The sequence below is a fragment of the Columba livia genome, chromosome 2 (genome assembly GCF_036013475.1).
Source record: "Columba livia isolate bColLiv1 breed racing homer chromosome 2, bColLiv1.pat.W.v2, whole genome shotgun sequence".
Taxonomy (NCBI): domain Eukaryota; kingdom Metazoa; phylum Chordata; class Aves; order Columbiformes; family Columbidae; genus Columba; species Columba livia.
In genome coordinates this window covers 60,468,082-60,480,139 of record NC_088603.1, presented here as the reverse complement: position 1 = coordinate 60,480,139, position 12,058 = coordinate 60,468,082, and the positions used below count along the sequence as shown (strand labels likewise).

At 41.5% G+C, this 12,058-nt stretch overlaps 1 protein-coding gene across 1 annotated transcript; it reads right to left on the bottom strand.

Moving 5' to 3' along the window:
• Positions 1-321: 321 nt before the first annotated feature.
• IGFBP1 (insulin like growth factor binding protein 1) lies at positions 322-6,999 on the bottom strand. Its single transcript, XM_021298075.2, has 4 exons — positions 6,297-6,999; positions 4,215-4,393; positions 2,418-2,546; positions 322-1,243 (listed from the first exon to the last, which is right to left on the bottom strand). Exons 1-4 carry the CDS (start codon positions 6,670-6,672, stop codon positions 1,112-1,114), a joined length of 816 nt encoding a protein of 271 aa, XP_021153750.2. The 5' UTR covers positions 6,673-6,999; the 3' UTR covers positions 322-1,111.
• Between the last annotated feature and the right edge of the window lie 5,059 nt (positions 7,000-12,058).

Genomic DNA, 12,058 nt, shown 5'->3' with positions numbered 1-12,058 from the left:
GCATTAATACTGCTGCCTTGGGCTTTTCAGTGGAGAAAGGCTTTTCTACCCAGAAAACTTTTCAGTAACTTCTCTTGGAGGCTGCTGCTTTGCCCAAGGCAAAGGCTTGCAGAGCGCAGATGGGATTGAAGAGGATGGGAGAAGGGGAATTAGGGTAAGGAGAGTGAAAGAAGAAAACTCATTGCAGGAAAATAGAGCTAAGCGTTCAGGAGGCAGAAGTGCAAGAAGTGTGTTTTCCCCTACGCTCCCACCCACCACTGTGCTGTCCTGCTGAGGTCAGACAACTTAACAGGAACATGCAGAAAGCAAGAGACCAGGAGAGTGTAGAAGACATTATTTAATAACTCATCTTAAATAACACGACAATGTCAACATGTGAACGATTTACACCTGTCAAAGGTGGTACAGAATATCCTCTTGTGTTTTCCCATTTATCTGGTGCATATGTTTGGAAAATAGAAAAAAAATACTGCTCCCATCAGGAGCTTCAGTGTATGATCAAGGTTTAGACACCCCTTTTTAAGACACAGCTTGACATTGAAACAGAGGTGCAAAAGCAACATGATATATAAACAAGACAGGTTTTAAATAAGTTTCTGAGCAAGTTCTCTAGTGAAAGCTATTTTTTTAAATGCAGTTTTAAGTCTATAAATACATAGTACAAAAATGCGAGTTTACAAGCCATTTTTCCCAATAGAGTTATGCCATTTGAGTTTTAAGTAGCATCATTCCTCCAACATAAGAAGCATACATTAAGAACAATAATATTAAGTATTTACATATAAAGTTATTAAGTGTTTGAGGATATAAATTAGTAACAACACACAAAAATAGACATACTGTGAAATAAATAATTAAACAGCTTTACATACGAGGGTATCTATGATATTATACAAACAAAATATACAAGAGTGTAGGACTTCATCTTGCACTTGCTCATATTCTCAAGCATCTGAGTAACCCCAGGACAGTAATAAAGCTGCTTATGGGGTTACTCAGATGCTGAAAATCAGGTGCACAAAACTACCCTACAAAAACAGCTCCTCACTGAAATGTCTCCTGACTACATCAGGCCCTGTAGAAAACTTGGTGTGAATGAATATGTTTAGTTTTATTCTTGCGAGCTGAGATATTGTTGGCATTCGGGGTCTCCTTCCATATCTGGAGACACAGGAATTCTTCTTCCATTTTTTGGATAGACACACCAGCATCCAGCAGGCTCTCCATCCAGTGAAGTTTCACACTAGAACATTATTAGCAAAAAAAAACCCACAATAAGTAACTGTAAGCAGAAGATTACATGTGAGATACTGCAATTAGAGGTCTTGGACAGAACTAGGATCAGAAGGTTGCGACCTGCCATGCAGACTTGTTTTGCATGTGGTGGTCCCTGCCCTGACAGAGCCTCTGACCAATACACTTGGTTAGGGAGCCATGACCCAAGCTCAGCAACCACAGTAGCAGCTTCAGATTTAAAAGTTTGTCCACTCCATGGTAAACAGCAGTATAAAAAAGCAAAATCTTCCAGCATGAGAAACCAGAAGAAGGCAGAATATACAAGCTGGTAGGGCAAGAGCAATGACTGGCTCGTCCGGCTCTTCTTGCAAGAAGGCAAATATGGTGGGTTTTTTTCTTGGGGAGGGGTTTCAACAGATTTCTGTTTGTGCCTGATTAGATCCCAGGTCACAATGTTTGTGACTCATACAGTGCTGCCATGCCCAAAAACAAGGAGTCTTGGTGATACAGATTTATGCAAACCTGCTAAATTTGTGTGCATGACCTGTGGTTACAAGGGTGTGGCTTGAAGTTTGGAGCTTTAGTTAAATTTGCAGATTACACTCAGTGTAACTTGCAATGGCTTTTTTTTGAGGCTATAATGGAAATGAGCATAGAACATCATCCATAGGCAGCACAAATCTGTATTTTTGTTCTACTTTCGGAAGGCTAATCTTACTCCACAGAGATTTTTCACTGACAATGTAACTTTTTCACTGCCCAGGAGCTGAAAGCCTCCTTTCTCCACAGCGATTCTTATACATTCAGTGGGCTTTGCAGGCAGATATAGCGGATATTATGAATTAATGTCAACTGTCAATTTGCTAACAAATTAGGTACATGGAGCTTGATTTGGCCTGGGAGCAAAAAGGGTTAAAATATTTTGGAGAAGGCCTTGCCTGCACCTGTTCTGTGAATGGAAAAAGCTCCTGCCTCTGTTGCTGTCAGCCCATAGCATGCAGCTCACTTTTAAGAGAAGAAGGACAAACCATCTGCTCCCACTACTAAGTATCCCTGTTTTCGCAACCTGCTCTTCCAGCAGCTGCAAACTTGGGAGTTTGCGAGCGGAGGACTGTGAAAGGGTTGGCTTTGACAGGCTAGTTGTACAGCTAGTGTGAATGGACAGAGGAAAAAACACGTACCTGTTTGCTGTGGTAAAACCCATTCTTGTTGCAGTTGGGCAAGTAGAATTTGTAGATCTCCCCTCCGCTTCTCTGCTGAGCCTTTGCCAATTTATACAGGGCCCTGTAGAGCTCCTTCTGACAAGGTCCCTGCAGGAATACAGTGCAAAGATCGTCAATATCAAAATTGCAAAGAAACCAGCTAAACAAGAAATTATCAGTACAAAGCTAGCAAATAGCTGAAAATACTTATTAGTCATATAATCTGCACCAGGCTGCTTTGCATTTAGTTTTTACTTGTTTCAGTAGGAGCACAGCCAGAAAACTCTGGTGTTGCATTTAGGCCTTTGTTTTTATTCTTTGAGGTATTTTCTGTCCTCAGAAACAGGAGGATTTAAGTCCTCAAATTGCCACACAAGGAAATTTAACCTGTGTTAAGTAAACACATTACTGCTCATAGGGTACAATCTCTCCTATTATGGGGAGGTGCACGTTAGAAGACTGGTGTACGTGAGACTAGCCACGTTTTCTGGGTTGCCATGGCCCTGTGCTCTGTTGATGTATGGAGAATAGGTGAAAGACGTATATAGACAGTGCAAGAACAAACATCTGAATGTTTGTTATCTTTTATACAGGACAGAGCTGTTGCCAAAGCAGAATAGAGAGCACCCCTGTGGCTCTGAGACCTAAAGCAAAAGTTCCTGGATTTAGGGATGAAGAACTGTTTGTAATACTCACTATTTTTACAATTTGCTTGCTCCTCTTTTCAAAGTCACAACTGCCATTTATTATTAGTACCTAACATGTTTAAATGAGTGAAAGGGGGGAAGTGACTGAACAAATACTTTTACTTTAGAGTGAAAATAATCACACTCTCTGCTTTTGCAAGACTTCCGTGTATCAGTCCCTCACATTAAGTGGTGCTATTTAGGTCACATGCCTTATCTGTGACTCTGGGTGACAAGAGTAGAAGTCTAAAAATCAGAACTGGAGCTCACAGTACTTATGTATAATAGTTCAGACTAAATCAGTGGTTAAGTCCTGTTCTGGATGTGCAATGAGGCTTTCTAGGTGGGCTGGTGGTTTGTAGGTTTTGGTTTTTTTTTTTTTTTTTTTTCGTTTTGTCTTTGACCATTACAAAACTGGGCTTCTGTGATGCCCCATTCTAATTCAACGCCGTGCTGCGGGTGTGCTGGCTGCCTGGGACTGGTCTAACTGTGGTACGCTGATGCCCTCCAGTGGAACACATACCTGCTTGCAAAGGCCTCACACCCCCATTACCCACGAGATTTTGCAGTGCCGAAGGTAAAAGCTAATTTAATTGTTGAGCTTTATATCTTTTTACATGCACCTGATTAACAGTGTTTCCTTGTGATCATCAAGAAACACGTTTTGGTTTGCATTGGTGTTTCACCAATAACTGTATGTAGGGACTCCTTTTTATTTCACTAAGCATTGGACCAGCAACAAATGCCTTTGATTTTTTTAATTTAAACACAAAAGCAGTTCAAGATTTTAATCTGAGCTCCTGGAAATTAAGGGCCCATGTTATAATCTGATAATAAACGTAGGGAAAGATTCAGCCTCTGCATGGAGTGTGTATAGGATATATATGATGCATACCTGTTTTTATTGCTTATGCTATTTTGCCTGTTCCTGAAGCATCTGATGAAGGCATTCCAAAAGTCTGTTTGCTGGCTACCCAAAATACTGACATGCTAGTGTTGCTGCTAAAATTTCACAGACATTTTCGTTTTTTATTCTGAATCAATAGCATCTACTGAAACGGTCTCTGAAAGGTTTGCAAATGAAACCTACCTGCTCTTTCCATTTCTTGAGTTCAGATATCCTCTTTGCTTTCATGTTTTCATATGCAGTGATGGCATTCCAGGGGATGGATTTGTCCTGGCCTATGGGAAACATCAACTGATAGCTCAACAGCTGATCCTGTGTCATTTCAGTGCTTTCCAAAGGCACATCCTCAGGGTCAATAGAGTCTGGAAAAAAATGATAGTAAGGTGAACATTTCAGCATTTATTTCTCCAAGTTAAAAAGGTAAAGAATAAGAAGAATCAACAACAGCAACAAAAAAGTAATATCTAGGACAGAACCATTACAGTAGCTCTTGCAAGTGTAATAAATTATGTATGCAACACAGCCAATTAAACTTTTGTCACAAATTCATATGAGGACACATCAGCTGTTTGCTAAAAAGTTGGTTATTTTACAATTTTTCAAAATTACTCTAATCCCAAAAAACGAAGCTGTAGCCAGTCTGTTAGAAATGAAAAAACTTTCTTGATCACAGTGCATTGCAGAGACCTTGCTAAATGAGGAAGGACTGGAGTTAAACTTTAGATTTACCTTAGATTTACTTTTGTCAGCATGATATGTGTCAGTTTTTATTCAGGAGAGGAACTGGTCCAGACCTGATCCTGTGGCATCCTGTACTTTATTATGTGGCTTGCCTCACATATAAGCAGGGGTAGAAATTCACAAGAACCAGCAGTAGCTCATGCTGGCCTGCAGCTGATCAAATAGTCAGGCAATGGCACAAACTGGATCTGCCTGATTATGGCCTGCATGCCACTGCCAAACTCAGCACGTGTGAACTCTCCCACTGGAAACAACATAAACCATTTGCAATTGCAGGGACTCATCATGGGATAAAATTTTGTCACGTGTCTAAATAACTTGTTGGATCAAGGTTATAAACACTATCCAATTGACTAAAAATCACCTGCTTTTCCCTTTGACAGTGCTTAAGAAAAACTGGAGGTGGAAAATTGAGGAGGAAAAGAAGAAAGGAGAAGAAATAAAGGAAAGAAAGAAAGAAAGAAAGAAAGAAAGAAAGAAAGGAAGGATAAGAAGGAAGGAGGGAAAGAAGGGAAAGAAGGAGGGAAGGAGGGAGGGAGGGAGGGAGGGAGGGAAGGAAGGAAGGAAGGAAGGAGGGAAGGAAGGAAGGAAGGAGGGAAGGAAGGAAGGAAGGAAGGAAGGAAGGAAGGAAGGAAGGAAGGAAGGAAGGAAGGAAGGAAGGAAGGAAGGAAGGAAGGAAGGGAGGAAGGAAGGAAGGAAAAGAAATCAAATACTAGACCTTTTAAACTGCTGGATGCTTAAACACTCAGTTTAGTCACTGTTGTCTCCCCTCCTCACCTCCTCAAGTACAAGCGAAACTTCACTTACTGCCACCAATGGCCATTGTTGAGTCAACAACGATTATTTTTGTAATGCTACTGAACTACCTTAATCACCACTGCATGAATATAGCAGTAATGATGGTGAAAATATTAACAGTAATAAATTGCAAAATAATGAAATCACACTGAAGAAGTTCCTTATCATCATATACTCTAAGATGCTTGATATGTCTTTTTGCTCAAAGATAGTTTTGGCCAGCATGACACTACTTCAGATACATTTTATTCTTGAAATTAAGCCAGGCACAAAGCATGTTTAGGTCTTTCAATTCTCTATCATGACTTTTGGAGATGGACACAAACAAAGTCTAGAAAACATTTGTCCTACTCCCCGTTTACTACTAAAGATAAACTGTCTATATCGTCCCAGAAACCTTATTCTGATTATTTTGCATTGTCCAATTAGTAGGCTTTAGGGTTTTCTTGCTGCCTGTGGGGTAACAGCCTGCTGGGAACATCTCTTGGCTCCCCACCCAGATGCCTCTCACCTGGCACAGGTCAAAGCACGTTTTCCTGGAAACCGCGGTTTGGCTTCCCTATTTTCAAACTCCTGCCTAACTTTGCTCATTTTTCTAAGCTCCTGACAGCCAGTCCCCCAGCCCCAGGCGCATCCCGCCTGCTGAGCCCCTGTTCCTCTGGGCGCGGGCTCTGCCGCAGCGCCCGGCGCGCAGCTCCCCAGCCCGGCGGCGCGACCGCGCGGTACCTGCCGGCTCCGCCATGCTCATCCCGGCCTCGCTGGCGGGCAGGCACGTCCCTTGCCCCTGCATGAGGGCGGAGAGGGGCCGCGGCTCTCCTGCGGGGACGTGGCAGCGGAGCCCCTGGCGGCAGCGGGCCGTGTAAACCCCGCACGGCTGGCCCGGCCCAAGCGCGCAGGTCTGGCAGCAGCCGCAGCCGGGCTGCCGGGCCGTCTCCGGGCAGCCGGGGGCGACGGGCGGGCAGAGGGCGAGCTTCTCCTGGGTGCACGGGGCGCAGTGCATGGGTTGCAGGGCCATCCCGGCGGTGAGGCGGCGGGCCAGGAGCGCCGACAGCAGCAGGGACGGCAGCCAGCAGCGGCCCAGCAGAGACCGCGGGCTATTCATGTCGCTGATGAGGAGGGACGACGGAGAGGGCCGTTCAGCAGGCTGAGGAGCGGGAGGCAGTTTACATACATTCAGCTCGCCCAAGCCATTTATACAGTGCTTTGCCTGGCTATTAATCTTTAACCCCGAGTTAACTATTATCTGAACAGGACGGCTAGAGAAGCATCATTTCACTGGCAGTTCAAGTCCCTGAGCACTCTTTCCCTCCCCTTTCACTTTCCTCCTTTATCTTTTTTCTTTCCTCCAGACATGCAGGAATGCTTTTATGCCCTCACCCCCACCTCTCTGTCCTGGCATAGTTAACAGGCAAAAATGTGGCTGGGGTGGAGGGGAAACAGGCAGAGGGGGATGGATGAGTGGGGGGTATCCCCTCCCCTTTTGGGGAGGTTGCTGGGGGGGCGGGGGTGAGGAGGAAAGAGGGAGATCCCGTTGAAAATGAAGCAACTGGCTTCATATTTCCACAGCAACAAATGCAACAAACCCTTGTTTAATTTTCGTCATGTGGCTGCAGGTTAGGAGGACACTGACATACCGAAGAGGGGGCCCCAGGGGTAATAAAGGCATCGGGATCCTGTAACGACTGCACATATGCACGTAGGAGTCCTTGCATTAACATCCGGAAGGGGCTGCGCAGCCGAAGCTGCAGGCATCTCTTGCGTCTGGGCTCAGTTTTGCTACTGCTGCTAGGATGAGAGAAATAACACTCCTCAAAACATCCACTTGGGGGAAACCAGTGTTTGTCAAACAGTCCTGAAATAAATGAGATAACTGCTTTTCTGTCTGTCCTGTTACTCTCTGCATCTCCTCCTGTATCACCTGGGGAAAAAAGAAAAAATCTCTTTTGCATGCAACGATTGTCACTGCAATAAAAGTGAATGTATTCAAACTTCACTGTGATGAACATATTATTTTATCCTGGCATCTGTAGCATGTACTGAGCTTGAAATAGCAAATTCCACTGTCAAGTCACCAATTGTCGCATGATTATTGTTTGATAATTTTTTTTCATTTAGTCCTCCTCTTCTGTAACGATATAAGTTGTGTGAAAGTGAAGCAGAACAGCAGAGCATTGTTTACTTTTCTATTATTCACTCCGCTTTTTCTATTATTGATGCCAAAGGTTTAATTTATAATGTAGTGAATTTTTAACCCCCTATATTCATAACTCATTTTTTAAAAGTATTCTCATTGGTTACAGACTTCTACAACTTGAGACATTTTTGCTTAACTACTTAATCTAAAGTTGTTGTTTTTTTTTTTTTTTTTACACTTCATTTTTTTTAAGGCTTGCTATCTGGTTACACAAAAGTTGACAGTCCTTAAAACTCACTAACATTTACAAGCAAAACTAATCTTATAGATTTTAAAATAATTCTGTGGACTTCACACGTCTGACTAGGAGCAAGTTTTGACTGAAAACCTAGGGTACCACAATCTCTGCAGAATATTGCAATTAGACTTTTCAAACTTAATGCTCTTTCCTTCTTTCATTTGTAGTTTTTTCACATAAATCTCTCAGAAAATCACAATTCTCTTACCATTCAATGTGAAGTGAAAAATATACAGAAGCATGTCTTCTTTCCTTCCTCAAAGAGAAAAAGAAAACAATGTAAAACAAAGTCCCTTTCATGGAGAAACATGAAAAAAATTATGAATTAAAAGTAGACCCAGTTGCAAAATGACAAAGACCCAAAGAGCTCATATACATTTGTGTATATGTATGCATGTATTCATTCACTTACCTATGTATGTCTCTCTCCTGTGTTAGGTAGCTTTCTGTGAACTGAGGATAATTTTACTACTGAACTGCTTAACAGAAGCTACTTGCACCCAAAATGACTGTAACTCCAGAGTAACTGCTACCATCCTGCCTGCACTTTTTCTGTCTATAAAAAAAAGGATGTAAACTAGAGGAAATAGTGTTTAATGGTACACATGAAATGGTTTTTAAAATTATTTTTATAACTCATCAGCATAATTTTTAAGTAACTAGATAAAGATGATGCATGCAAGAACAGAGTCCTTGTCTGACATACAGGTCTATACCATGAGACTTCCATTGTTTTCAGAATCTTGTTATTCCAAAGCATCACTATGTGTTCAGGTCCTTGGCACATTTTTCCTTGCTGACAGGCAGCTGGGAGTATCTGAACTGACCAGGCAGATCCTAACAACTGGCTGCCTTTTAGAAACCAGATTTTTTCAGTTTACCCAGTAAGATAAACAAAAGATAAATTACCACCCCCATGCCCCTCGGATTAGAAAACATTTTGAAGTTGGTTTTGTTTTGGTTTGTTTTGCAGGTCAGCTCTAACTGATGGCCAAGCCTTTTTCCCTTGCTGTCTTTTGTACAATCAAACTGAAGAAACCTAATACTGTGATAAAGCAGACTTAGTGAGCAGATGTTCTTCTGCACAAAAGGTAGACCTATAAAACTCAGTCCCTTTGTATTTTATTTATATAAACGTAATGAACATGTGTTAGAACAGGCTATTATGACTTAGGACAGTACCAGTCAACAAGGAAATGCTTTTTTATAGGCCATGGGACATCAATGAAGTAAAAGTAGTCTATATGTTTATGTAGGCTCTCTTTGACTCTTTGACATAATACTACAACTCATCTACCAACCTCCATCTCTGACCCTGACGTTGCTTTAAAGAACACAAACAGATAACAGGAGGTTAAAAACATCCATGATGTAAAGTTGTGCTTTCTGAAGACTTCTGATGGTAATTTTTAATTGTTCCAACTGTTATCCCCTAATTTGAACCGCTTGTTAAAAGATATCATATGGATCTGAGGCAAGGGTTACTTTTCTGCAAGACCCTTCCAATTGGTTTCTCAATTATTCTTAGTCAATGACCTGATTTTGCATGTTAAATGAAGTCTTGGATTTTTAATTTTTTTCTTTAAAGTCACATAGAGTGACTCATAAAACATAAAGCTTTATATAAGTTTGTCTACAAGTGATCTTTATCCTCTGATCACCCAAAATTCAAGACTTGCTATGATAGAAGTACAAAACACCTAGTCCCTCCTCTGTCATTTATCCCCCAACAATAATGCTTTATTTAAGCTCTATGGATTATTAGTAATTTTTTATCCACGTAATTGACAGTACTTAGGTTATTTATGAATGATTTGATTCAAGCATTTTTTGATTGATTGTTGTCACTTTGTGGCATATATGCTGTTTGGTATTGTTTCTGTATTTTGGTTGGGTAAGCATGACTTTTAGAGTTAGATTCTGGATGTAGATAATGTGTTGCAAGTTTGTGTTGCACTGATATTCTCTAACTTTTGCAGACAGAATTTTGCTTTTTTTTTTGTCAGCAATTCATTTTGCTAGAATATTTTAGAAATACCTAAAACTAAAACTGCAGAAACTCTAGTGAGAGAAGTGAAAGCCTGTCTCATGGCAAGTCTAGATAGGGAAGGCTATGGACTTTCTGCATCAAATCATAGGTCAACAGGTTCAAAAAAGGGTGATTTTCTTGGTGGCATCTGAAGTATTTAGGCACTGAGTAAAACACAATGTTGTGCCTGCGTGGACTAGCCAGATAATTATTTTCTAAGAACTGCTGAGTTCTTCTGGCAAGACAGGTTAAAGTCCTCCAGTCACCCTACCAGCTGCTCCATGCAGTGATGGCACAAGTGTGAGTTTGCCTAGCTGGAGAAATAAACCAGAAACACTCTGACTAGAGATAAAGCTGAAAGCATGCTGCAGAGTGTGGGTTCCTGTGTGGAGAGTCAATATAAAAAAGATTCTGCTTCACCCGTTCTGGTGTAGTCAGCATCACTAACCCCAGGTAGGGATATTCCCTTGGACCAAATATGGAAATAAAGCTTTTCAGTGCCCACCAGAATGAGCTGTAGCTTAGCAGGGGGGTTGAAGAATGTAAATGGTCCCTGTAGCACGGGCTCCAGGCACCTAGACTAGCATCAGCTGTTCAAATCTCTTTGTATTCTTCAGCCACTGTGTCTCTCTGGTCCCAAAGATGGAAGAGAACCACCAACCAAATAATGTGCTCTTTACTGCAGTCCCTGAGAGCTGTAGGGACTGATGACATGGGTCTCCAGCCTTCACCACCATTAGGTTTACTTTCTTAAGTGGTTGCTATCTTATGTTGATAACAGAAAAGGTAAATTCCCCAGAGATTAACTCTAAAAGCAATTTAAATATGGTAGGGCTTTCAAATACATATTAAGGCATCTCATATGAAGGACAGTTTGAGACAGTAATAGAAGGCTACTGCTTAATGTATGGATCTGTCACATGGGTTAAATGCCAGTATGCACATGAAACTCCCCTTTCTTCCCCAAACTAATATATGGCTTTTCAGAAACAAGCCTTTTCACATGCAGTAGGGAGAAAATTAGGCAGTACTGATGGAGAAAAAGTGAGATCCAGTCCCAAACCAGGGGTATCAGAGTTGGAGCCACTTGCACAACTTAGGGGAAAAGGGTCCATGAGAAAACAGCCAACAGTAATTCATTTATATTGCTTTATACCTCATCGAATGCAACAGATTTAATTTCACAATAGAGAGGCTGGATTTTTAAAGCAGCTACTGCTAATGCAAAAATGGAGGAGCCCTCGATGTTTCAAATTCCTGCTCTTTCCTTCTGAGGCTTCATGGAGGTTTTTCTCCTCCATGAGTATATTTGGCTGTTAGTACTAGAATTTAAAATGAGTCATATGACTCAGACCACAGTAACTTAAGAGGTCCATTTTCTCTGGTTATCCATCCTACAAAGTGGGAAGTTAAAACTGGGGGACAAGCATGTCTGATCTGTGCCTGCTATAGGAACACAGGCTGGGCTTCAGCCAGAGCAGAAGACAGCAGCTTGAAATTCTCAGCAACAGAGCAAGAGAGCTGTTACTGACAGCAAAATGATATGCTGTTAAAACAGAGAGGCACATTTTTCTGGATCATTTACATTTTTTTTCCACATTTAGGTTCTTTACTTCTGCAGTGGTTCTTAATAAAACAGTTTGACTAGTTTCTTTTGTCAAAAAAATCTGTCCCTGCCTTTAGTCCCGGCGCATTTCTGATTTCAACAATATTACTGCTGTTAATAATTATTATAATATTGTTGCCAGTAATACCAAGAGTACTTTTTTTCAGGTTTCAGAGCCTCTGTTTTTTCCCCAGAGGATGGCAGACAGGACTGTGTGACTTCAGTCAATCTACAGAGCTTGGTGCTTGCATGGAGAACTGAAACCAGGCAAGCTGCTGCTGGGATTCAGGGTAGCCTGAGCTATTTGAACATCACCACCATTGAATTAGTGCCTAATAGTTATCAAGTGTGAAAGCTTTTGATGCTCACTACAGACTTAATCTACATGTATTTACTATTACAAAGTCTTTGCAGTTGTAGG